Source organism: Alosa pseudoharengus, unplaced genomic scaffold, assembly GCF_046254945.1.
Source record: "Alosa pseudoharengus isolate Yale_2024_CS ecotype anadromous, Long Island Sound unplaced genomic scaffold, YU_APseudo_1.1 YU_APseudo_1.1_scf_6, whole genome shotgun sequence".
NCBI lineage: Eukaryota > Metazoa > Chordata > Actinopteri > Clupeiformes > Clupeidae > Alosa > Alosa pseudoharengus.
Genome location: NW_027468848.1, coordinates 32,722,486 through 32,749,985, shown reverse-complemented (window position 1 = coordinate 32,749,985; position 27,500 = coordinate 32,722,486). Strand labels below are relative to the sequence as shown.

Below are 27,500 nucleotides of genomic sequence, written 5' to 3'. Positions count from 1 at the left end.
TGTGTGTGTGTGTGTGTGTGTGTGTGTGTGTGTGTGTGAGAAAGTACTTTGTAGTTGTTTTATAGTTTCTCTGGTGAGTGTATGTGTGTCTGTGTGTGCATGTCCACGTATGCCTTGGTTGTTGTATCTCCGCTGTGTGTGTGTGTGTGTGTGTGTGTGTGTGTGTGTGTGTGTGTGTGTGTGTGTGTGTGTGTGTGTGTGTGTGTGTGTGTGTGTGTGTGCATGTCCACGTGTGCCTTGGTTGTTGTATCTCCGGTGTGTGTGTGTGTGTGTGTGTGTGTGTGTGAGCCCCTCTGCAGTGGGGGCGTGGTGAGGGGAGGGGAGGGGAGGAGAGGGGGCGGGGCAACCCTGGGCCGTATTTCTGTGGGCCACATGTGTGAGCTTGATGGAAGGGACATTATGGCTGCTGTTTTCATTCCACCTGGGAAGAGCCGGTTGTGGAGACAGGTGCTTCCTTCACACACACACACACACACACACACACACACAGCCATCTGCCCTGAGATCAAGGGAATGCACTGTGAAATCATGCAAAGACCAATTCTCTATCCCTCTCTCCCTCTCTCTCTCCCTCTCTCCTTCTCCCTCCCTCTCTCTCCTCCTCATCCTTTTATCCCTTTGCCTGAGGGCATGAAAGCCGGGGATCTGTTTGGGATGTAAAAGCGTGGTGAGTGGTGCAGACAGACAGACAGACAGACAGACAGGCAGGCAGACAGACAGATAACAGGCAGACAGACAGACAGACAGACAGACAGACAGGCAGGCAGATAGACAGACAGACAGACAGACAGACAGGCAGGCAGATAGACAGACAGACAGTAGTCTGGTGAGGGGGCCTTTAAAGCATTGGCTCAGTGTGAGGGCAGGGAGCTGTTTTGGAAGTTAAAGTTTGCCATGTGGAGGAGCAGACAGTCAGACAGAGACAGAGACACAGATAGATTCAAATTCAAAGGGCTTTATTGGCATGACTGAAGTTACCAGTTGCCAAAGCAATATGATGGGTATATAACTTTAAAGAATTTCTTCAAAAATAAAAATATTTTTCATGGAGTAGGATAGGTATTAAAATGATAAAATAAAATAAAATAGATTAGATAGAAAAATAAACTTGCATGCATATGAAGAACACATACTCTCGCTTTCACAGACCCACACACACACACACACAGACTCTGTCTCTCTGTCTCTCTGTCTCTGTCTGTTAAGTAAGGGATAACGGCCGTCGAGGTGTCCTGTTATACACAAATTAATGGATGAGGGCAAAGAACTCCCTGAGTTGATTCTATTGTTATGAAGCCTGCTTTCAGGCTCAACGGTCATCCTACTGGTTGTTATAGTTACCATTAATAAGCATTGATATGGACAGGTGATTACACTTGTTTTACCAGATCTACTGTACCTGATAGGTGTCCCGTTTTTCAGAATTAATAGCCACCCCACCAGCCAATCAGAAAAGACAATTTCCAGCCAATTTCTTCTCTCCGGGTGATAATAAATAAAATAGTCATTGCCTAGTGGCTGTCCCCTTAACTTAATTAACTCTCTCTCTCTTTCTCGCTCTCTCCCTCTGTGCCACCCAGGCTTCCCCTGGTGATAACTCTTCCAGAACCCCCCTGCAGTCGGACCTCTACACTCAAGTCGTCATCTATGACCACATCACCCGGAGGAAAACCTAGAGCCAATGGCCGGCCAGCACTCTGCAATTAAAGCCCTGTTAAACCCAGCCTGAAGCCTCTCATTTCAGCTGTGTAAAAGCTGTTTTAGGCCACTGCACTTAGGCTCCTGTGTGTGTGTGTGTGTGTGTGTGTGTGTGTGTGTGTGTGTGTGTGTGTGTGTGTGTGTGTGTGTGTTTTGCATGTATGTGTTAGTGTGAATTTGCACACATGTGTGTGTTGTGTATGGGTGTATAAATGTGTGGGGATATTTGTACACACATTTGTGCGCATATGGACGTGTGTGTGTTTGTGTACATTTGAGTGTTTGAGTGTGTATGTGAATCTATATTGGTGTGTGTGTGTGTGTGTGTGTGTGTGTGTGTGTGTGTGTGTGTGTGTGTGTGTGTGTGTGTGTGTGTGTGTGTGTGTCCGTGTGTGCGTGTCTCTGTCTGTCTGCCTGTCTGTGTACATTTGAGTGTGAATGTGAATCTGTACTGTGTGTGTGTGTGTGTGTGTGTGTGTGTGTGTGAGTCTGTGTGTTTGTGAAAGTGTGTGTCTGACTGTCTGGCTGTCTGTAATTTTGCAAGTGTGTGTGTGTGTGTGTGTGTATTTGTGAAAATGTGTGTGCATTTGCGTGAGTGCATTTGGTGAGCAACATCTGGGTGTAGGGAAGCGTGGGCTGGGCAGCGAGCAGGAGGAAGATGGTTAAAGACGTGTGTGTGGCCTTCCTCAAACGTTTCAAAAATATCCCCAAGCGCTCAGCCATTACCATCACAATTCATAAATACAAACGTCACACTGCAGCCCGTTTCACTGCCTCAGCTTGTCTGAGCACTGGTGTCCTATAAGAGCCCATTTTAGATTCATTCTACCTCACTCTGTTTATATAGAAAAGTGCGTACTACTGTATATCTGTGTGTGTGTGTGTGTGTGTGTGTGTGTGTGTGTGTGTGTGTACTCACTCACAGCTTCAGCCATCTCACACATGTTCAGAGTATATGTTTCAGTATACCAGCGATACTACAGTGGGGTTGATCCTAAGCAATGTTTTAATGCAGGACAAAATAGGAACCAGAACCACACATCCAGAACAGGAAAGAGTCAGAGGAAACATTGTGTACGAGCTAAATGATTGTGCTGTTCGGTTTTTTGGTCCCCCTGCACCGACTACTTGACCTTATGGTCTGTCTGTCAAAAACTACTTGAGAACAAACGGAGTGACCTATTTTAATGTTGTGCTTCTCAAATATGTGCTGACCGCTTGACAGTGATTAAGGAGTAGCCCATGTGTCTGTGTCAGGGTCTTGCTCCAGAGGAACTAGCCCTGTGTCCCAGAAGGCAGACGCATTTTCTGGAGGGGGCTGATGTTATGGCAACTCAGGCCGAATAAAATGTTTCTACTGTTTATCGAAATAAATTAAAGGCAGTGTGTTGGTGGGTGGGTGGGGGGGGGGCGGGGGTATTTGAAAGATGATGGAGCCTTTCATGTTTGGTTATGAGCTGAAGTGGAAGAACACTAGCCATTTGAGAGAGAGCAAAAAACGAGTTCTGCATTGCACCCAGATTCTCCACATCAAAATCCTCCAAGATTTACATATTAGTCATTCAATAATGACTCCTTTCCGAGGTATGAGAGGTTCACGTTTACAAATAGACTTCAAAATGCCCAGAGCTTGCGGCTGGTGCCCATTTCCTGGTTTGGGGCTCTTCCAGGTCGTTGCTGTAGCCACCAGATTTTTTTTTTTAAACCCTGATTATAGGCGTCCCCTTAAAAAAAGGTCCCTGAGCCCAGAGCTGATTTTATCAAAGAGGAGGTGGGGGGAAGCATTTAATTAGACAAGAATAACAACGAATGAACGATCTTTTAATGGGTTCCTTTTGCAGGCTTTGACAGTAATGTGGGGGCGCACGCCTCTGTGTGTGTTAATTTTTTTCTTTTTTTTTCACACGAAGCTGCATGACAAATAATTATTGCCATTGCACACGCACGCACACATACTGTCAGTAGTTGATTCTGGAACCGGTTTGCTGGCATGCTGGTCAGATCTGCACAGATCCGTCCAGAATTCCGCTGCTATTGAGGATCTCATCCTCGCCCTTCCTAGCGGCGAGTCCACCTCTAAATTATCACATTCCGGACGGGTTACTCAGGACTTTACTTTTGCAACCCATCTGACCGCCTCCCCACCCGCTGGCAAACCCACCCCTCACCACCGCACTAGTGCGGCCCGGTGTGTGGACTAATCACAGAGCAAACCCTCCGTAAGCAGGCTGGGTGGCGGTTCACGGGTCGCTCCGTCAAACACGTTTTAAAGTCGTTTGGCCTCAACTCATTGATGTGGCGATGGAAGTGAGGAAGCTTACCACTGCAGAAGATGCACACATGCTGACGCGCGCGCACGCATACACACACAACACGCAACATGTGCCAATCCATGACCAACGCATAATACACGCAAAGTGGTTTAAGCCTTAGCTGCTGGAATGCGATGATAAACGTTACGATAAACGATGATAAACGCATTATGAGTAAACGTGAATTAGTTCCTGATCTATAGAAACAAATTCTGAGAAATAAAAGTGTTTATGTTGATTATTCCTTAGGTAAATTTGTAACTTAACAATCACTAGAAGTTATGTGCGCAAAGCAATGACATATTTTAGAAAAGCATCCGATTCCCATACATGTAACTCAGCATTCAAACAACGAATGGAAGTTACACAACTACATTTGAATTGTGTTCTATAATAGAAGATCCCTGTAGTGGGGTTCTGTCTGGCTGCGAGTCAAATAGCGTGAGTGAGAGTGACGGTATTTAAAGCCTGCGCATGGATCTGGCGTGTAGGGGATGCGATGGGGCATCCGGATCAGACCGTCATGTACAGGATGCGTGTGCTTAACTCTATTGAACTCGAGTAAATGGGAACGAGAGCCGTTAATGCCGCCAATAAGCCACGGCATTCATCACGGCACACCAGACGCACAGCTTTGCTGTGAAACATTTCACGGATCTTACCTTCGGCCATTCCAAACAGTAGAAAATGAGTCATGCCATCGCTCACTGGGGACGTTTTTATCATGCGTCTGGTCTGGCGCTAAGACAGCGAAAAATATATACTGTTACCTTGGCCAGAAGCTGTTTTAATTTCAATCTTGAGCCCATATATATCTTTTAATTGTATTATGCATAATCACAACTATAAAATTCATCTTAGAACCAGAAGACTCTTACAGAAATATATATATATATATATCGTTGATGCTAGAGATAATCGTGTGCGCGTTCATGTTAAACCATAAATATAATAATCCAATTTCAAAGTGCTCTCTCTCTCTCTCTCTCTCTCTCTCTCTCTCTCTCACTCACTCTCAGTACTTCTCTCCCTCCCTCTCGGCCCCACTCTTGCGCGGTTTCCGTGTTGGAGAGGAATACCCAACAGCTCTCACAACCCCTATATATTACAAGCACAACGCGCTTTACTTTCTATGAAAGCTGAGAAGGGGTGCGATTGGCTGCTGGTTCCGACATCAGCCCATAGTTAAGATACAAAACCATCGGGACTACCCCGCTGGACCCCTACAGTCAACTGCAAGGTGGAGGACCTCAATTTGCACGAACATCCCCTGGCGCACCGACGCTCACAGGATTTACAACACTTTTGTGTGCTAGGAGAGTTCACCATCTTCACCCAAGGGTCTGAACTTCTCCAGTGCTATCGCCCTGCCCGGGTGATGGTTTCTCACACGACAGTCAGCATTTCGGGGACTTTCTCTGCAGCGACAGCCTAGAGGAACTTTGATTTTCGTCAACTCACTGCAGTCGGACTGATAACCGAAGCATGGCGAGTTGTCAGCGTATGTTTGTCCTGCTTCTTGGATGGAGCTATCTGTACGTAGGATACTGCGCTCGCTTGAAAGAGCATTTTACGGGACTCTCTAAGGACTTGGAATTGGGGCTTTTCGTGGACGCTCAAGACAAGGACCAACACGCCAAAAAATCCGAGGATGACCTGAGCCTACAGGACACGGTGTCCGAACACATGCAGATGTTGTACGCCAAGTATAACCAGGCAGGGTTTCCCTTCAAGGACGGGAATACTGTTAGAAGTTTCAGAGCGCATTTGGGTATGTAACACTTTCTTATGGCCTTTGTGACGAGGTTGTAAAAGGTCAACGTTTTACAGTAAATGTGCTATCCAAACGATGTCCCTGATTACGATATTTCGCAGGCTAGTTGTTTCACGGCCGTCTGACACTGAAACATTTGTAACACACTGCAGCATTGCTGAGCTGCACTTGTTTGTCTGCCGCACAAGTTGTGGATCCACCTGTTGATCGTCGAAGCGTAGGGGGAAGTTAAATGGAATTTCCAGATGCATATTGTGAACAGCGTGGCATTACCTCTCCCCCATAGGCTACACTCATTTAACGTTTTATATAATTTGTAATATAATCCATAGAATTTCCTTTTTTTAATTATTATTACACAACCCCTGGTCTATTGGGCAGTTTTATATAGGAACACTTAACGTTTATATTATTTTAAGTGATAGAAACACGATATGTAGCCGTCATGTTAACTATGCATAGGATTTGTTGCATGGATTGAGGGATATCTGAAACTTTTAAATGCATTCAGTCACTGCGGTTGTAGTAATTCGGTACTGCAAGCACTTTGTTACCAGCCCAGGCAAACCCACCAATATCTTAGAAAGTACTGCTCTCTACTGGTACTCTTTGGCAATGCAGATGTGAGGAAGCACACTGTATGATTTAAGTGTAAACCTCCACCTGTAACTTGCTTTTGTAACCTCCTGACCTGACCAAATGGTGGCTGAAGCCCTTTCTTTATTTCTAAAGTGGTGATATATTTTTTTTCTAAACAGGGAACATCAACAATAGGCCCTTGCAGATCTTCAACCTGACGTCCCTCACCAAGTCGGAGGAAGTGCTTTCGGCCACCTTGCACTATTACATCGGGGACCTCCACAACCACACTCACGGCTGCGTGCGACCAAAACACTGCCCTCGCCATGGCCTGCGGCAGCGCGGGCACGTTCAGCTGGGCATTTGGAGTTTTGCTTCCGTTGCCAATAACACTAGAACTCTTGGCCACTTCCGAATAAATGTTTCTACAATGTACAGGGACTTCATCTCGTGGCAGTGGAAGGACATTACGCGCGTGATTAATCAGGCCAAACACCATGACGAACTCCTCATTGGTGTTGATATTAATTCACAAGGCCGAAGGCCATGGAAACAACTACTGTCAGACCGTACACCTTACATTTTGGTCTATGCCAATGACTCGGCCATATCCGAGCCCGAAAGTGTGGTATCAACGCTGCAAAGACACAAAGCCACGGTCATTCCGGGACTCCACCGACTGGGACTTAACAACCGTAACGCCACGACTCATACAAGGAGGAGAAGGTCCGCAAATATCCTCCTGCCTTTACAGAACAACGAGCTCCCAGGCCCAGAGTATCCATATGATGTTACTGGGTGGGACGAGACGAGTCCGTACGACCCTGTCGAGAGCAAACCAGCCAAGAGGCCACGTAAAAAACCGCGCAAAAACCACCGACACAAGAACCCGCTCCTACAGTTTGACGAGCAGACCATCAAGAAGGCGCGCAAGAAGCAGTGGAATGAGCCGCGGAATTGCGCGCGCAGGTACTTGAAGGTGGACTTCGCCGACATTGGCTGGAGCGAGTGGATTATCTCCCCGAAGTCATTTGATGCCTACTACTGCGCAGGCTCCTGCCAGTTCCCAATGCCAAAGGTTGGTAAACATAGGCTACAACACGTTTTATTGCTTAGTCCGCTCCTTCCAGTCTTCCAATGTAGGCCTATTCTCTCTCTCTCTCTCTCTCTCTCTCTCTCTCTCTCTCTCTTTCTCTTTGTGTGTGTGTTTGTGTGTTTCCTGAGTCATGCTAAAAGCGTCTGTTAACGCATGTTTATTGTCACTAATAACTGTGAAATGTCGTGGACCCGAGTGCGCAAGCTGGAACGTAAGACTAAAGCGCCACCCTGTGGTGTCGGTGTGTAATGCCAAAAGATCAAGCTCAAATCACAGTGCCAAACTGAGCATGTCAGCGAATGAAAACATTTACCGAACAAGATGCTTGTGCAAAAGCTGATCTTTGATGTCTAGTGAGATAATGTTTAGCATGCATTTAAAAATGTCAGTGACCTCTTATACAGATTGCATGAATTCTACCAATTGCTTTCTTTTGCACGTTGCCTACATTAGTATCCTCATGAGGTGACCTATGTTGTTTATGAATGTTAAAAAATAGCATTTGTCAAATAACATTTCTTGTTTTTGTTCATTTAAATGAAAGAAGAAAACATTTCAACAATTGAATGAGCAATTGAATGATCAATACTGTCTTATTGTTCTTGAATGAAAATATGAATGAAAAAAAATAAAATAAGAATTTTAGTGCTGGCCTAGTTAGTGGCCACAGGTCAGACCATACAGTCCCTGTGAAGGAGTCTGGTCACAGTCTGTTGCCTTCAGCCAATTTTCCTCATTCTGTTGGTGATGTTCATCATCTTGTTTGTGATTTGGAAACTGAACTGGTTATAGGGTTTTTAAATGGTGAGAGGTTTTATAAGGTCAAGACAGAGGAGACTTCAAAGCCTTTGTTTGCTTGCTGCTTATGTGTGATAAACATGGTGATGAACAGCTACCATAATAAAAAAAAGTCGGTGGGCATGTAGTATTTTACTGAAAAGTCATGTACGAATTCCAGACCCTATACCGATCCAAGTAGAGTTCAATGAAATACAATGCGTAGGTTTAATCAAACTATCTCAATCAATGCCGGTCTCTTTCTACAAGCACCCTCTGTCTCCCGAATAATGTTTGTGTCTTTATTGTGTTATTCATTATGAAAATAGTGTTGTACAGACCTGTGACTGAGGATTGACCTGTCTCTCCCCCTCTCTTTCTCTCTTTCAGTCTCTGAAGCCCTCCAACCATGCCACCATCCAGAGCATTGTGCGGGCAGTCGGGGTGGTGCCGGGCATCCCAGAGCCCTGCTGTGTCCCCGAGAAGATGTCCCCTCTCAGTATCCTCTTCCTAGACGAGGACAAGAACGTGGTGCTGAAGGTCTACCCCAACATGACCGTGGACTCCTGCGCCTGCAGATAATGAGCCACCTACCCACCCTCCCTCCCTCCTCCCACACCCCTCTCCTCTGTCCCCCTCACCACCACCACCTTCAGAAAGTAATGAGCTTCCACCCTTGAACTTCCACCTGAGGCCGCCCTGGACCTTCAGCCTTTCCTGATGTGTTTGGGTTCCTCCATTGGCTTTGGGCGCCATGGGACGTTCACTCAATGCAGGGGACACAGAGAGACTGCAGCCCGCAGCCCACAGTGGGATCCCCCAGTTACTCCACCTGCGACCTGAGACTGAACCAGGCGTTGTCTGTGGAGACGGTGAACGGCCCGAAGACTTTGTTGAGTTTTTGACTCTGGGTAAGATATCACCTCTCCTCAAAGACTCAAACAAGTGCCTTTCAAGTCAATAACTTACGTTTGGTTGGGAGGAGACACTTTGACAGAAAGGATCTTCACCCGATGGATGGACACGAAATTCCTTCCACCCACTCAAAACCTTGTAGTACCCTGACTGACATTCTCAGCAGTGTAGGAGACACAGTGCCAAGGAGCTGAAGGTGCCAGCCCAGACCAGCGTTCTCATGGAGAGGTTGATGAAAGTGGAGTTAAGGCGGAACAGTGGTGACACACAATTCAACAGCTTCCTCTGTATGTTTATACTGTTATACCGCCTTGTCAACCCCCTACGCAAGACCTGATCCCAGTATCCATACGGCTGCTATATACAGTATACATATATACATATATTTAAACTGAGAGGCCAAAAATATGTGTTTAATGGCTGTTTTGTTTCTTGTTGAGTTACGTGTGCTGTCATGCATTTTCCTTTGCCAGGAACATGTGCATATTGTATGTTATTTTTATTTTGTCACACACAAACAGTGACTTATACATTACTACATTGCTTAGTGCTTCAACGTGGCCTTTATGTCATCTGTACATGGTGTTGTTTTGTTACAAATAAGAGGTTATACAATTGCTTATAATATTTTAGTAAGTACTTAGGGGTACACTCGGGTAAAGTTTCTAATTAGCAGTTATAGGGGTAGTGTATATCAATGCATGTGTACAGAGAAAGTTATAAAAGGAATTGCATCCATTGAACAACGATGTATGGATAACTTTAGGGAAATGTGTATTATTTCACTGTTAATTTCAGTCCTCACAGAAAGTGCTCATACTCATTCTCCATCTGTCTATAGTATGGCTACGAATCTCTGTATGTATGGCCAATATTCAGCTGCTTATTGCATAGTTATATGGCGTCCTCCTCACAGGCCTGTGTTACGAGAGTTATCGTTGACTTATGGCGTAGTGTTCAGTGTTGCTTGTGACTGGGCTTTTTCAGATACCCACCCTGCGGTGTCGTCTCACAGTCGCGGCTGTAGTGTTCAGTACTGTATATGACTGCATGCACACCTTACATTCCAGTGTACCACTATCACAAGGTAGTAGAGTAGCAGCTGGGGTGAACGTAAACACGCAGACGTGATGACAGGGGGTCTTGTGTGCCAAGGTTCATTCTATGTACTGTCTTGTGCAAGATGGCAACCGCCCTGTTAACAGCTTTATTGAACAGGACTCATTCTTATTTGTTTACTTAGTGCTATGGAAGGTGATGCTGAGAATTGACTAGAAGTTTCACCAAACATCAAACCAAAGAAAGACAATTTGCAGGAGTATTTCTATTGAAAAAAAACTTTATTCATGCATCATATATGAGCGAGACAGGTATTTATTCAGAAATGGACTCTAGGTGGTAACTTTTTCTTTATTGTATTTGTATATTCGAACTGTACATATTGTCAACTACATGATTACTGTGATATAACTGATGTTTTCTAAGAAAGTGCCTTTAACAGATGAATATGTCAGCCATTTTAAAGCTAGGTTTATGTCTAAAGCCACTTACATTAGGTTTGAGCAAATACCTTTTAGAATGATTAAGAAAATTAAATATTTATTTTTTTTCCATTTAAAGTTGACATAGCATTTCTACATCAAATATTACTTAAGTTAAAAGAGGGGGACAATTTGTTCCTCTGACCTATATAACTGACAATGTTTTAGAAAACACATGTGTAGTGTATATGGAGATTTGGTATCTGTTTATAGTGAACTATTTGCTACTTCGCATGGGATCTCTTGCAGTAACTCCTGATTAAGTGTGGCATTGAGTGGACTCCCACTCATAGACAGGCATGAGCATTCAGAGCAGAACTCTCTATGGAAAATTATACAACTTTATTTAATATATATAAACATCACATTATAGAGTAAGAAATATAGCCAGAACACTCCTCTAATTTGTATATTTCTATTAAAGAGCTTCCTATAACACAATGTATAATCTATTTTGTAAATGATATGTCGGAGGCAAAAGGAATTGCTTGTATCATAAGCTTCATAAGAAAGTATATTTGTATATGGAAATGACCTTCAAATGCATTTATTTATTTTCTGTTAATTGCATAATTCCCTTGTCTTGTTTTTTTCTGTCATTACATTGTCATGGGACTAGATCTCTGACATGTAGCTTCCTGTTAGATAGGCTCACATGTGGCCTATTACAGGAAGCCTGCAGGGCTGAGAAGGATACAGGAAATACAACCTGTGACCTTTTGACCTTTAACCTATGGAACCGTGGAGGTCAGCTCTGTTAGTGAACGCCTCAGTGTTAGAGTCTTGCCCATGTAAAAGATCAGCCCTCTGCAAAGACTATTCAAGTCAATACATTCAAATCAATAAAGTTACATATGAATACACGGCTGCCTTTTTGTTGAATCTCTCCGTTTGTCAGACATGGAGCCTCTGGTCTTGTATTTTCCTTGAGCTCTGTGCTGCTCTACAGCTCTCAGGCTCTGAGGGTAACAGGCCGGACCTGAGCAGCAGTGGCGGAGCTAGGGGGTGGCTTAGGGGGCTTAAGCCCCGAATCTTTTTTCAAAAGCCCCGAATCTTTTTTTAGTGTTTTAAATTCCCGGCAACTCTTATTTCCAATATAACTTCCCCTCGGTTTTTCTATAAATGTCACAAAATGCTCTATTACTGAGGAAATATATCCCTTATTTTCAAAGCCCAATATTGAAAAATAATTTGACTTGCTACACGATCTATGCCAGGTCTCTGGGCTATCCGCTATGGTGATTTCAATGGTTAGATTGATTTGTTTAGATCCAGTGAAAATGCTGCCTTGACAACGCTACACAAGACAGTCTGTGATAAAACTCTTTGTGTACATGTTGTTGAAACGTTATGGATATTAGAAAGTTTTTCAAAAGACCACCCAGCTCCGTTCAAGCAATAGCATCGCCCAGTGAACTGACGGATGGTGTTGTTTCAGGTTGGTGATTTCAGAGCTTTCAGTCAGTTAGGCAGGTTAACGTTAGGCTACTTGGCTAGCTCCCTAAATGCTTAACGTTAACGTTAAATGTCCTCGTTCGTCGGCGGAAAAGGCAAATTCAGTACTCTCATAGGCTAGCTAAGTCTACTGCAGAATAAGAAATTCCAGCTCCCAAAACAAAGTGATCCTCGTCTTGTAATAAATTAGGCTACACTGTTTTGAAATGTCAGAAAAACCCATTAACAGTTATCTGCCCATGTCAACTTTTCAGTGTCATATGTTGCACAAAAGAATGTTAACTTTTAGCCTACCTTAAAACCTTGTTGATATCCTATCCACCACCACAGATCTTATAATCCAAGAGTCCACATAAATATAAAAGTCATGTTATGTTGTTTTGGCTGCCTAACTAATTATTAACTAAAAAAAAAAAAACATTAGGCCTACAATGATATATTGAGAGGAAAGGGCCCTTTCCATAAGTGTGTTAATCAAGCACCATGCAGTCTGCATTCATAATCTAGGTGCTTGATTTTATGCACCTGTGTAAAGGGACCTGAAGAGGAAGAGGAAGAAGGAGAATAGCAATTATAAACAATAATGTCATATCAAACAATAGCCTAATGCAAATAAACAAATCCTATAAAATACAAACCATAAGAAACGCTTAATTAACTAAGTACATGCTAAACAGATATGGACAGATATTGCCTCTTGAAAGACCCAAAACTATAATTTTACACAGTGTAGTGCCAGTCAGATACCTTGAATCTGTTGAATGTTAGTTTCACATTTTTTAAGTCTCAATTTGTCCATTAGTTTACACAAAATTCACTAGAAGTCATTATTTAAGGGGTTATTTAAAAAAAAAAATGAAATGGGCTAAGCCCCGAATGTTTACAATGTCTGGCTCCGCCCCTGCTGAGCAGGACCATAACTGGGCCAGAACTGTCTCTTCTGAGTCTCTTATCTTGACTACAGGATTACGGAGAACACCTCCTCCATAGTCACACAAATCTAATGCTGTGGTTAGTGTAAGGGCCAAACCACCAACAGTTCTACTGGGTACTGTAGTACTATTCTCATGCAGTCATGTGTTCAGAGTCATCAAGTCATGTACTCTCATTGCAGTCAGGTAGCCTACTCATACATTCATATGCATACTGTATATATCCATACACATATAGATTGATAGATAGATAGATAAATGGATAGGTCATAGATCTCATAGATCATTGATGTGTTTATTGTAAAAACATTTACAGCAGGGCTATAGCATTGTTTCACAGCTTTTCTTAATTTAGTGTTTAAAATCTGTGTGTAATAGCTTAAAAACACAAAATTGAAATAAATCACAGTTAGTTACTAGTGGGATCATTCTGTGTTTGATACGGACATTAGATCTTAGGAGAGCACAAAAACTGATTGGCACAGGCTAGAGACTAGACACAGAGGTCAAATGGACAAAATATGGTGGCCTGGCACAAAGTGTGTTTAAATAAAATAAAAAATACAACTGAAACATAACATCTGTGGCTTACTGCTGAGGTTCCACTGGGTCGCTCACTGCTCAGAGAACCACGAGTGAGTAATTTCAAAAGATTTACAGAGAATTCACAAAGTACACATTGCCATGAATGAGCCCTAGGTTATATTGTATGTGCACTTAGCCCGTCATCCTCATGCTGTGCTCATTGATTGGTAAGACAGCCATGCGCTCTGTGTTCAGCGTTAGTTCCTGTTGAAGAATGTGAGGACCCAGAGAACTCCAACTTCTCGATGAGTATTCTGATGACTGGTGAGCAGCACAGGTAGGCTACTGTGTAGAACATGCAATCATGTTTTTATTGAAGTAGAATAGTCTACCCACAAACTGTCACTAAGTAGGTCTGGATATTTTGCAGTTGTACGTGCTTTGTTGTTTTTTTTATTGTTTGACTAAGGCACGCTCCATGCTGCTTATGCAGAGGAAGTGCATGGAGAAGATCGGCTGAGGTTCCAAATACTCTGAAAACAGTAAAGAGACAGAGAAGCCCAGAGTTCCTCCAGAGCAGATGAGGCTGGACGCTGGACGCCAGACCCTGGGCAGGGTTGGGTCAGGACCTGCCGATGAGGCTGGACTCTGGGCCCTGGGCAGGATTGGGTCAGGTCCTGCAGATGAGACTGGACACTGGGCCCTGGGCAGGGTTGGGTCAGGACCTGCAGATGAGGCTGGACACTGGGCCCTGGGCAGGGTTGGGTCAGGTCCTGCAGATGAGACTGGACACTGGGCAGTCCTTTTCCCATTTCCTTGCTGTCATTAACACATGGCGCACGCATTCACTCACACTCACACACATGCACACACACGCACACACACACACAAACACACACACACACACACACACACACACACACACACACACAAACACAAACACAAACACACACCCCTTTCTTTCTGAGACTAAAACTAAGCATTAGATGTACTGTAAAGATCATCTTAGCTTGAACTTACTGCACTTGTTAAAACACCTGAATGACCTGGAGCCTTTTTTAACGTTGGTTCCTCTTTTTCGTCTCTCTCGCTGTACTTATCTGACGTCTGAGGTCTCTTCTCCCTCTCCACCCTCTCTCTCTCTCTCTCTGCATCCCTCTCTTCTCCCTCTCCACCCTTTCTCCCTCTCTCTCTCTCTCTCTCTCTCTCTCTCTCTCTGCATCCCTCTCTTCTCCCTCCCCACCCTCCTCTATCTCTCTGTATCTCTGTCCATCTCTCTCTCCCAACAGTCCTGACATGCTATCCTCCATCCCTGAGAGCATCCTTTCGAGAGTCCTCTAAAGGCTGTGAGCTTGGAAAAGACTTTAGAGCAGCCCTGTGATGTGTAGAGTGGTCCTGGGAAGTGACTTCAGGCTAACGTCCTGCGGCCCCTTGTCTGTTTGGGATGCCTCTCAAAGTGGATATCAGAGTGACACAGAGCCGTCGTGACAGCCGTTGCTCTGGCTGTGTCCATCCTTGACCCGAACCACACACTCCATACACACCCTGCAGTGCCGGCCTTCATGGCCACTCTTGACACACTTAGATCCACCCAAAGGTTTTTAAGGGAAAAACACACAAAAAGAGAGATAGAGAGAGAGAGAGAGAGAGAGAGAGACAGAGAGAGAGACAGAGTGATGACTAGACCAAACACTTTCAGAAGTCGATATCCCAGCCAGACACCTCGTCCGGTGGGATGTCTTCATCAGGTGGATATGTGTCGAAATAGCTGTGGTCTGTGGGTCCCATCAGCTGAAGAATAGATAGTGAGATGGGGCGAGAGAGTGAGAGAGAGAGAGAGAGAGAGAGATAGAGGGTGTGTGTAAGAAAGAAAAAGAGAGATATAGAAGGAGACAGAAGGAGGGAGAGAGACAGCGTTACAGTAGCATGGCCAAGCTGCAAAAACAACAGATGTGTTTTGATGCGGTCAGACTGCTGATCCACAGGCAGCTGGACACTGGCCCGCGCTGTACTAACCTCTCTCTTCAGAGGGGATTTCAGGGTCCGGTTTTTCAGCCCAGACCAGCTGAAGCCACTGAACCACCTGAAACACAAACACAGACAGGGGCTCACTCGCGCTGACCTGAGGTCAGTGCACACATTGTGTGTGTGTGTGTGTGTGTGTGTGTGTGTGTGTGTGTGTGTGTGTGTGTGTGTGTGTGTTTCTGAAGTCACTAAACCATCTGAAACAAAAACAGAACCACTCTCACTCAGGCAGGCATTGCACGAGTGCATTTGTGTGTGACTTGGGGTCAGTGAAGACATGTGGACATTAAGGCGGGGAGATCAGGCTGCCGGCGTGACGGGCCTGACCCCACATGTGCAGGCTTATTCTGGGATGTATCGTCGGGGTGAGCCTGGGTCATGGCTGCATTTACATTTCCCATAATTCCTCTCCAAATAACACATCAGCATTCCTGCGCCAGCGAGCAGCCAGGGGCGCGGAACCCCAGCCACAAGCATTTTAGAAGAATCAGAGCAACACCGCAACCCAGATATACAGCTGCAGCTATAGCCGGATGCTCCACTGTGTGTGTGTGTGTGTGTGTGTGTGTGTGTGTGTGTGTGTGTGTGTGTGTGTGTGTGAGAGAGAGAGAAAGAGTGAGAGAGAGAAAGAATAATTTGACAACATTGATATAAATGGGTGTGTGTGTGATTGCGATTGAAATAAGTGTGTGTGTGTGTTTGTGTGTGTGTGTGTGTGTGTGTGTGTCTGTGTGTCTGTGTGTGTCTGTGTGTGTGTGTGTGTGTGTGTGTGTGTGAGAGAGAGAGAGAGAGAGAGAGAGAAAGAGTGAGAGAGAGAAAGAATAATTTGATATAAATGGGTGTGTGTGTGATTGCGATTGAAATAAGTGTGTGTGTGTGTGTGTGTGTGTGTGTGTGTGTGTATGTGTAAGGTGCATGGCCAGGGCAAGTTGGTGAAAAGGTGAACATTGGTCATTGGTGAACACACACACACAAAAACACACACACACACAAAAACACACACACACACACACACTAGGCCCCAAGGCCCCCGGGCAGGAGATCTTGCACAGATGAAAGGGATGAGATGATGGAGAGAGAAGAGAGGAAGGAAGAGGAGAAGAGAAAGGGAAGAGGAGAGGAAAAGAGGAGAGAGGAGTGGGACACGTGCGGGTCAAGATCATTATCTGCCCATCTGTTCACTTTTAGCCCATTATTCAATTACTACCCCTCTGAGTGCCACCCCACTAATGCACTACAGCCCCGGCCACGAGAGCAGAGGAGAGGAGAGGCCAACCTGGGGAGAGACAGGCCTGTTGGGGGGGGGGGGGAGGAAGAAAGAGAGATTGAGAGATGGAAAGAGGAAGAGGGGGAAAGCTATTTGTTTAAGAGAGAAAGAGAGAGGGAGGGAGGGATGCAGAGAGAGAACAAACTGTGGGTACAGACTAGAGAAGAATAATACAGACACATTGGCTGTGTGAGCAGGAAGCGTGGGCGACAGCAGGAACAGTGCTGTCTGTCTCTCTCTGTCTGATGTCACGCCTGTCTCACCTGTGCTTCTTGATGTCTGTGATCCCATTCTTCAGGTTGCCCAGACGCTCAGATGGGTTCTGCCTGCCGTCGGGGTAGAAGGCCACAGAGAGACACAGTCACAAAGAGCAATACTGAAGCTCCTTCATGACTGATCACTTTTGCAATATTACAAAGCAGTCATTTTGTCCAGTGCGTTAGATCACATTGACATCACATTTCCACTCCAGTGTGCATGGTGTGTGAATGGCTTTGCATGTGTGTGTGCAGGCCCGGGGGGGGGGGGGGGGGTAATCGGGAGAATCAGGAGAATTCCCGGTGGGCCGCTTCACTTTTGGACCGGTCAAGGAAAAACATTTGCCACGTTAGTCTATCTTCTCTTAAAGTAGGCCACTCACGTTCCGCAATCTATGCCTGACACCGCAGCCTCTGCATGGGTTGTAGCCTACCATGTGACGGAGTTCTCCCCTCCCAAAAAGAGTTGGTTGGGTCCATATAGCCCGTCTTTTCCAAAAAGTTTTCTCAGATAGGCCTACCAATAGCTGGGCCGGCCCTACCGTAGCGATAAGCGTCAGGGAGGATGGATGGTATAAAGAGGCCAGGAGGGACTGAAAAGGCCAGGTAAAAAAGAAAGGAAGGCATTGGAGGACACTGGCAACTGGTAAGAGAGATAGTAATTGGACGTTATAGTGTTGTCAACCTATTCGCAAGCAACTTATTAAATTAATTAAAATATTACCCTTTTTGTGTCATCCAACATTGCGAATAGACTGCGAATATTTTGCAAATATTGATAACAAAACCTTGATCTGTGTGGCTATGCAGTAAAAATTGTAGCCTCTGAGCAGTAGATCAGCCAGTCCCTGATGATGATGAGCCCAAAATTAGCAATGAGAAAGCCATGAGGGACAAGTAGAGAGGATAAAAGAGTAAACAATATGACTTAAAATTATTTAATGTAAGAATCAGTAGGCTATATGACAGCAGTAATCTACTAGCCTGACCCACATCCCCTGGCTGCAAATTTGCTGCCGCTAGGGTGCGTCTAGATTTCTAGGCTAGTAATCTACATGATCAACCTATATGCCTTGTTTGTTCAGAAGTGAGTGTAGTAAAGGAGTAGCCTACATCACCAAACACCAATATGATGGCATACCCCACACTGAAAAACATGTAAACATTAGTTCAATATGCATCTTTGTGAAATAATGGAATACATTTTAAATGGTTTACCGGTATTTCTTTCTGTTTTTGTTAACTTATCAACCTATCCTTGTGGAATAGTGGAATATTTTTTGTTAACTTCTCAGTTTAAGTAAATTATTCTATAAACCTTTACACATTTGTTGAACCATGGCACTTATAAAAACTACAGGATAGTAAGAACTGAACTGTTGCTTAATTTATCCAATTTCCACCACCATGGAAAAAGTGGGCTGTTCTTGGGCCTGAAACTCCCGGGCTGAAAAGTGGCCCCACTCCGGTCCTGTGTTTGTGTGTGTGTGAGAGTGTTTGTGTGTGTGTGTCTGTGTGTGTGTCTGTGTGTGTGTGTGTCTGTGTCTGTGTGGTGTGCTGTGTGTGTGTGTGTGTCTGTGTGGTGTGCTGTGTGTGTTTCTGTCTGTCTGTGTGTGTGTCTGTGTGTGTGTGTCTGTGTCTGTGTCTGTGTGGTGTGCTGTGTGTGTGTGTGTCTGTGTGGTGTGCTGTGTGTGTTTCTGTCTGTCTGTGTGTGTGTGTGTGTGTGCGTGTGTGTGTCTGTGTGTGTGTGTCTGTGTCTGTGTGGTGTGCTGTGTGTGTGTCTGTCTGTCTGTGTGTGTGTGTGTGTGTGTGTCTGTGTCTGTGTGGTGTGCTGTGTGTGTGTGCTGTGTGTGTGTGTGTTTCTGTCTGTGTGTGTGTGTGTGTGTGTGCGTGTGTGTGGTTGCGTACTTGCACAGCTTGCGTATGAGGTCCGCTGGCCTCTTGGTGATTCTTTTGGGGAAGTCCAGCGACTCGATGCCCCTCAGGATGAAGGTGTAGGTGATCATCTGGTCCGAGCCCGTGAACGGAGGACTAAGGACAGCACACATGAACACATGGGTCTGCTTTCGCCTTCTGGATCAGTTTTAGTCTTAACTAAATTAAAAAAAAAAAACGACTTTCCGCCTCATCCTCATCTTCATCATCAACAAAAACAACAACAACATTACAGCATCACCACGTCATTGCATCATTGTCATCCTCCTCCTCCTCCTCAACCTCCCCCCCATAAGTTCATGTGTGTGCTGGTTTCCAGTTGTCTTAATTGCTATGAGAGCCCTTAAGACAACTACATCTGTCCACGCCGCTGAAATGAAGTTTCATTAATGCTAGGAGGCAGTAGTAGACAGACTGCAGGTCCTCTGGAACAACTGTACCGCCCCCCCCCCAAACATACACACACACGCACACACTTCATAATTTTTGCATCAAATTGCTGCATGTCTCTCAGCCTCTGACCTGAGCCCATTAGAGCATAGTAATGCTGAGAAAGGTTACTGTAAAATATTTAAATCCAGAGTTAAAGTGTCACCAGATTATGTAAGACAGCTGGTAAATACATTTAGCAAAGAACGATGTGTCAATTGTTGTCTAAAATGCATAGCACTATGCACCAAGGTAGTTAAGTGTCAAATAGAGCCGGAAGTTTGCTTATTTCTTGCATTATTATGGTGTACATGTTTGTCTAGGGTGTAAAATTGTCTCTTGATACACATAGAATGACAATGAACAAAATGTTGTTATGTGAAGTCTGGGAAGAGACAATGATGTCATGAAGGATTTAGGGTACAAGTCTTGAAACGGCTGGTGCTGCATAGCTAGTACTTATCATTTATCATAATAGTTTTGAATTAGATTAAGATTCTAGAAATGTTGTGGTCTCACTGTTGTTTCAGTGAGAGAGAGAGAGAGAGAGAGAGAGAGAGAGAGAGAGAGAGAAAGAGGGAGGGAGGGAGAGAGGTGAGGCTAGGACCACTGACCTTCCCGTCAGGATCTCAAACACCAGGATGCCCAGGGACCAGAAGTCTACGCTGAAGCTGTGGCCCTTGTTCAGGATGATCTCGGGGGCCACATACTCGGGCGTGCCGCAGAACGTCCATGTCTTCTGGCCACACTTCATCTTCTTAGCAAAGCCAAAGTCAACCTGAGGAAGAGGAGGATGAAGAGGAGGGGGGCAGTGAGGGGTCAAGTGAGACATGAACAGGCAGTTTCCAGTGCTTCAGTGGACCGCACATACATCCCTATATTATGGAACTAACCCTGATTTAAAAGTGTATGAGCATATGCCCACCCATACAAAAGGAGCGAAGCAAAAATACTACAGTATGCTATTCAGCCTCAGTTACAGTAATGTTCAATGAGAATACTCATTACAGTAACTAGAGCGCCATCTAGTGTGCAGATGTAGATCTGTTGTATGATCTGCCTGCTTGCTTGCCTGCTTTCTGTCTATGTGTTTGTCCTACTGGGTTGAGTGGACACAGCTAGTTTGTCTGATGGCTGCTGGGCCCATAAAAGGGCTATCTGGCTGGGGAGTGGACATCCTCCCTCTGTACCTTCCAGCACACATTATTTTTTTTTTGTTGCTTTTTTATGCATACAGTAGTCCTGACTCACATTACACTTTTGTTTCTTATCACTACACATATCCTGATAGTATTTAATCTTTTTGTATATTCTTATTTACTTAAAAATATATGTTAATTTAAAACTTGGTGGTGAGTGTAATAAATTGTTACATTAAAGCGCAATCTGTTGTCATATTAAGAATCATATTATTTATCTCCTCATAGAAAACATGCAGTAATTCCATAAGATTATTGCAACACTGATAATGAACCAAAGCTTAAACTAACCAATCAGTAAAGAGCAAATGGCCAAAGCGCCTACCAGCTTAATGTACCCCTCTGCATCCAGCATGAGATTCTCTGGCTTCAGGTCTCTGTAGATGATTCCCTTGTGGTGGAGGTAGTCAAAGGCTTCGGTCACACAAGCCACACAAAACCTGGCCGTGTGCTCATCAAAGCTTCCCCTGGGCACGGATGGGGCAACATCAACATGAAATCAGTATACACTCAGCTCTAAATCCACGCTAGCACCTGCTTACGTAATCCCAGATGCGCGGGAAGTGTAGCGGTTAATAGATGAGCGTCTAAATGAGGAGGCAGAATTATGTATGCATGTTTCACATTAAAACAGCGGCTGTCAGGCCACATAATGTAACATCTAGAAAGGTGGAAGGTAGCAGAGTGGTAGGCAACTGAGCTGCCTGTCTCTCCCTTGAATATAAACTGTGAGCTAAACTGCCAACTACCTATATGTCAGTAGACTATAGGGTTACACTTCACTTGACAGTATCGACATGAGAGTAACATGACACTCTCATGAATGTGTCATAAACACGTCATAAACATTTATGACATAACGCTTCTGTTATTAAGTGTCATTTGTTTTTTGTCACAAGAAGTTAGATTAGGATTAGGTTTAGGTTTAGGTTTAGGGTTAGGGTTAGGGTTAGGGTTAGGGTTAGGATATGGGTTAGAGGGTAGGATTATGTGTTCATGACAGTGTCATGTCACTCTTATGGCGATACTGTCAAGTAAAGTGGTATCGACTATAGTCTATTCTGTCAGCATCTAAATCAACCTAAAACTGTATTTGGTGCGTGACCATACCGGTCCCTGAGGAGACTCCAGATCTCGCCTCCTAAGCAGGCCTCCAGAAGCATGTACACATACTTGGTGTCCCTGTAGGTGCGGTGAAGCCTGGGGGTTTAGATAGATAGATAGATAGATAGATAGATAGATAGATAGATAGATAGATAGATAGATAGATAGATAGATAGATAGATAGATAGATAGGTGGATTTAGTTAATTTAGGAAAATTTTGCAAATGTAGGGTTAAAGAAACACCACAGCAAACAATGCATCTACTATGATGCAAATGTTTCATGAAGCTTGATTTAAATCACTATCCACCTCATTGTATAAATATAATTTATAAATATATAAATTAACAATGCAAAAAACGAAAAATAAATTATGAAAAGATGCAAACACACACACACACACACACACACACACACACACACACACACACATACACACACACACACACACACATACATATACAGGCAGTAAACACACGCACACACACACACACACAGACACACTAAATTGTTTCTGAAGGCCAGACAAATGGCTTTAATATGAAGTCTGGAGAACATGAGCTACCAACTCAATAAGCACACCTCACAGTCAAATAGCCAAAGCCCCAGGAGTGCCATGTGTTGGACTAAACCCAATGATCAAAGACTCATGATTGAGTATTCAATCAGTCCTATGACACTGTCTCGTTATATCAACACTGATGTGAATTCTAAAGCTGTTAGAGACCCTGGGCCACGTTAAGGTTAGGGGGAAGTGCTTCTGTATGGGACACTCTGCTGCCCACTCTCCATGGTTGAACTATTGACTTTGGGGAGGTAAACGCACATGGAACAGATGCTTAAGGTTGATATGCATCCCCATAGAGTAAAATTAAGAGAAACGTTTACTGTAATTTCACACCTGTTAACCGAAGTTTATACACATTTAACAAAATTTCTTCAGCTACAGGCCTAATATGTGGGCCAGGATATACAAGGGAATGCATTTCTTTTCTTCGTTCTCCTTCCTGATTGTCTTTGATTATGTGTGTACCACAGCTGTGAGCCATGTGGCATTTAGTTTTACGTGAAGCAGTGAGCCTTTCAGTAGATTGCAGTCACTATATATGACTAAGGCTATCCTTAGTGAGTATTATTAATGTGATAGTAGCATTATAACATACACAATGCAACAATGTAATATGCCAAGCTTATTCATGACTACTGCAAATGTCATGGAACAGAATGTGCCATATATCATTCAGAGGACCAATATACTTTTTTAATTGACTGCTGTGAATAGGAAACAATGGCTGCTGCTGCACTGGTGATGGGTTTTTTGCTTCTGATTAGCATCTTTCATATCATTACCATAGACTGTAAAAAATGATCATTACACAATAAGTCAATTAACTGATCATAAAGGAACTTCTTTATAATCGAAAGTCAGAACGTAAATATTGCTACATTTTTCTTAGCGCAAGCCAGGAAGCAAAGTAAAGACAAGTAAAGTAATTAAAATGAAATATTATGGCAAGTTTATTTTCTAGATGAATGAATGAATTCAGACAGGTCAAGCAGGGAACAGATTAGAGCCCAATAGATGAAGAAAACTGAATTTGACATTAAAATGGACCAAGGGTGATCCCAACAGCACGACAACTGGTCATTAAAATGGACCAAGGGTGATCCCAACAGCATGACAACTGGTCATTAAAATGGACCAAGGGTGATCCCAACAGCACGACAACTGGTCATTAAAATGGACCAAGGGTGATCCCAACAGCACGACAACTGGTCATGTGAAGAGAGTTGGCTCTGATAAATGGAGTTATGAACCCACTTGATGATGAAAGGCGAGTTGACCTCTGTCAGGATCCTCCTTTCTGAGTGGATGTGCTCCTCCTGCTTGTTCTCCACCACGTGGGCCTTCTTGATGCGCTTCAGGGCGAATGTCAATTCCTCGTTCTTCACCTTCACCTGTGAGACACACCTATCTCAATCATCTCTGAGCCAATCACCAAGATTCATGAATGCATGGAGAAAATGTTTGGTAAGAATGTGTGTGTATGTGTGTATCTGTGATCTGATAAATAAACACTCTTGTTGTATGGGCAAATGTGTTTCTGGGACCCTTTCTATTTTAAATAGTTTGGGATACTATCAGTAACAACTACTGCATTCATTTTATACATTTACCTCTGTATAACTGTGAGCTGATGAGCAATATCTACTTATATGTAGTTAGTATGAAGTTTATGGCTTGTATTAGTATCATGTTGCAATGTCTACTTGCATGAATAATGCACCAAAAAGTGCTGCTCAGAATATCATGTGACATGTTAATGTATGAATAACACTCTAAGTTGACCCACTCTCACCAGTTCCACACGTCCGAAACCACCGACCCCCAGTGTGGTGATGACCTCAAGGTTGCTGAGGCGAGGCGTGGGGCTCTGGTCAGTCTCGCTCAGCTCGATGAGCCCAGGGGAGAGGGGAGGGCTCTGTAGCGAGGGGGTCAACTTCCTGTGGGACAAGGAAGGGGTGGGTTGCGGGAGTTAAATTTGTTGAATGTTATTTACACTCATTTACATTCTCAGGAACACGGGAGTAATGTGGAATCTGACATTTGGCTTCGTCAACAACACCCATAAAAATTTCACACAGAAAACTGCGATGAAGGGTTCTTTGTTCAAACACTTTGGAGTTTTTGTCCTAATAAGCCATTTTTGCTGACTCAAATGGGTGCATTATTATGTGTGAGTATAACATGCATGTATACCCCTAAAAAAATTTCGATTAGAAATGTTTATGTACTTATTTATCCTATATAACATTGTAATAAAGGCTTTATACGGTAAAACCAAAAAAACACACCACTGCATATGATTTTGGTAGAACATGACTGGGTTTTACATCTGATAGAAACCCAGACCTATCTATATGATGAATAGTTAATAACACTTATAAAGGATTTATGTCGGGCATCATACTGTATGCATGCTATGTGGATCGATCCATCAAGTGAATCATAGACCTATACCACACCGTAACAGTAACATGCGCATTAATATTGATACTTGTATGATGGTACACAGCTACTTTGCTATGAGGTTTTAAATAGGCGACACCTCTGTTACCTTTAGCGCTAACATAAAAAACAGTTTTACCACAGCTTCAGTGCTAATATCAAGTAGATTTAACACTAACATGCAATAGCTTCAGTGCTGATACCCTGACGGTGATACCTTTGAGTAGCTTCAGTGCTAAAATATGCTAAGGTTCAGTGCTAATATCCAGTGAGTTCAGCACTGACATCAAGTAGCTTTAGTGCTAGCCTTCAATAAACCATCAGAGGTAACTTACTTAGCATGCCTCTTCTTGTCATCTCGGTCCAGTATCTCCACATAGCCCTGTAGATATTTCTGAAGCTCACTAAACGTCCCTACTGTCTGATTGAAGGTTCTAGAAAAGAAAACCGATATGTTCAGGGCATTTTTAATAATTTAGGAGATAAACAACTGGCTGTGAGGTAGCACTACTGAAAAAAGAGAAACATAGCCAAACGTTATAGAGCAGAGCGCTGAAGAAACTTTTAACTTGATTTGCTTGTGCTTTCTGCAATGCAATGCTTGACAAAAAAGAAGATAGATGACAAATGATAAACTAGCCAAACAAAATAACACTAATGGTGCATTGAGACACGTAATGAGACAAGCCTTGTGTGGCATATCTGAGGTGAAAGAGACTGCATAGTAGCGTAAAGAATAGTGTTAATTGATACTAATAGTGTTATAAACTAATAAAGTCATGAATAGCCATAAAAGAACATACCTGAATGAATCATTGATTGAGTGGAAGTGTAATAAATTAATTGGTTCTGTACATCTGTGTGTTCTGACACAGTCAGGGTGGGGTGGGTACTTACTCTCGGTCAATAACCAGACATTCCAATCCATCCTCGTCTGCAATGATATTGGCTGATCTCACATCATCACTGCCCCGGAGAGGAAGAGGAGACAGACAGACAGACCAGACAGACAAACAGACAGACAGACACACACACACACACACACACACACACACACACACACACACACACACACACACACATGCCCATCAGTGTCCAGTCACACATGTAAATACCATTTGAACCCCACACACAGAGAAAGTGTGTTTAGACACTGAGGCATGTCACTCTCTCTGACAGGTCAAAGGTTAATCTGCTCATTTTGTTCCTGAGCCATTAGGTCAGGCTGTCTGGTCACACCAGTCAACCCCAGGGTCGGGGGTTAAGAAATGGAAATGGAACAGCAGTTTTTGAGAAAGAGGAGAGAAGAAGGGAGAGAGAGAGAGAGAGAGAGAGAGAATGGAATGGATAGAAAAAGCTAGAAAGGGAGGAATGGAAGGGACAAGTAGAGAAGAGATGAAAGGATGTGTGTACAGAGAAAGGAGGGACCTGGGGCCGGGGGGGCAGGTGAAAAAAAGGAGGAATGTATACATGTATGAGGTGGATGAATAGAGGAAGTAAGGGATGAATACGGAACTGAAAGATGGATTGTGTGGACTGGGGAAAGAGGGGGTGGTGTCACCTGATCAGTACATTCTCCCGAAAGTAAAAAGTACAAGAGGAGTCGGGGACGGGGAGATGAACAGACATATGGGGTGGAGGTATAGAGAGAGGGAGAAAGAGAGGAGTGCATTGTAGAAAATGTTGGCAGAAAGGAAAGGACAAAAGTTAGCTTTATGCAAGGGGTGGGGGGTGTTACCTTATCAGTGCTTTCTCCCCGAAGTAGTCTCCCTTGTGCAGCGTGTTAATGACCTGGGGCTCGGAGTGGTCCTCCGTGCTCTGGGTCACTTTCACCTAAAGCACACCAGTGTCCAATTTACACACATGCATATGAATGGACACACATGTCACAGAAATAGTTTTTATTTCATCAGTGAAGGTTGATTGACAACACATACAGGTACGGTACTGTATGTACACCTATGTGTGTGTGTGTGTGTGTGTGTGTGTGTGTGTGTGTGTGTGTGTGTGTGTGTGTGTGTGTGTGTGTGTGTGTGTTTCAAAGACTGATTCTAGGTTTAAATTTGCCCTTTTGTTTCTAATAATACATTGTCAAAAATTAAATAGAGAACTGTATGTTTGCTATTAAGCATTTCACAAATCTGTTATTAAGCATTTTACACAGACTATACACAAACACACACAGCCATGTGCAATAATCTCTTTGTCATTCCCCATTACTGGCAGTGATTTCCTGAAACCCTGCCCTTCCAGGGGTGGAGGGTAGGGTGGAGGTTGGTGATGACAGAGCCCCAGTGGAGAGCTCCACGCGGGGAAGGAAAATGCTCAGTGGTGGCCTCTGTGACCCCCTCCACACACACACACACACACACACACACACACACACACACACACACACACACAAACAGAGCTCCTGGTGGCCAATGCTAATGGGTTTATTACACCCCCAGACCCACCGGTCGCCTGGGTGGCACCGTTTCCTGCACTTAAGAACATTCTTATTGAGAGGCAAACACACACACACACACACACACACACACACACACACACACACACACACACACACACACACAGGCAGACAGACAGACAGACCGTCAGACAGACAGACACGCAGACACACACTCATCTAGACACATACACATTCATGATAACAGCTCCCTACACACACTC

At 44.0% G+C, this 27,500-nt stretch overlaps 3 protein-coding genes across 3 annotated transcripts in view; 2 read left to right on the top strand and 1 right to left on the bottom strand.

Annotated features, from left to right (window-relative positions):
* Positions 1 to 1,684, top strand: part of cfap299 (cilia and flagella associated protein 299) — an 88,663-nt gene extending 86,979 nt beyond the window's left edge. Inside the window, exon 6 of the mRNA XM_076270912.1 lies at positions 1,581 to 1,684. Coding sequence (XP_076127027.1) covers positions 1,581 to 1,676 — 96 coding nt within the window. The 3' untranslated portion in view covers positions 1,677 to 1,684. The remainder of the gene's footprint in view (positions 1 to 1,580) is intronic.
* Positions 1,685 to 5,084: 3,400 nt separating this feature from the next.
* bmp3 (bone morphogenetic protein 3) lies at positions 5,085 to 11,555 on the top strand. The gene is made up of 3 exons (XM_076269956.1): positions 5,085 to 5,781; positions 6,543 to 7,441; positions 8,627 to 11,555. The coding sequence occupies exons 1-3, from the start codon at positions 5,496 to 5,498 to the stop codon at positions 8,816 to 8,818; spliced, it is 1,377 nt and encodes a 458-aa protein (XP_076126071.1). The 5' UTR covers positions 5,085 to 5,495; the 3' UTR covers positions 8,819 to 11,555.
* A 3,639-nt stretch (positions 11,556 to 15,194) lies between these two features.
* The window catches only part of prkg2 (protein kinase cGMP-dependent 2), a 26,068-nt gene continuing 13,762 nt past the window's right edge, over positions 15,195 to 27,500 (bottom strand). Inside the window, exons 8-19 of the mRNA XM_076270041.1 lie at positions 26,569 to 26,663; positions 25,728 to 25,796; positions 25,166 to 25,264; positions 24,181 to 24,325; positions 23,643 to 23,779; positions 21,827 to 21,916; positions 21,042 to 21,183; positions 20,132 to 20,295; positions 19,062 to 19,184; positions 17,160 to 17,222; positions 15,621 to 15,687; positions 15,195 to 15,395 (exon numbers count right to left, since the gene is read on the bottom strand). Of these exons, the coding sequence (XP_076126156.1) occupies positions 15,300 to 15,395; positions 15,621 to 15,687; positions 17,160 to 17,222; positions 19,062 to 19,184; positions 20,132 to 20,295; positions 21,042 to 21,183; positions 21,827 to 21,916; positions 23,643 to 23,779; positions 24,181 to 24,325; positions 25,166 to 25,264; positions 25,728 to 25,796; positions 26,569 to 26,663 (1,290 nt within the window). The 3' untranslated portion in view covers positions 15,195 to 15,299. The remainder of the gene's footprint in view (positions 15,396 to 15,620; positions 15,688 to 17,159; positions 17,223 to 19,061; positions 19,185 to 20,131; positions 20,296 to 21,041; positions 21,184 to 21,826; positions 21,917 to 23,642; positions 23,780 to 24,180; positions 24,326 to 25,165; positions 25,265 to 25,727; positions 25,797 to 26,568; positions 26,664 to 27,500) is intronic.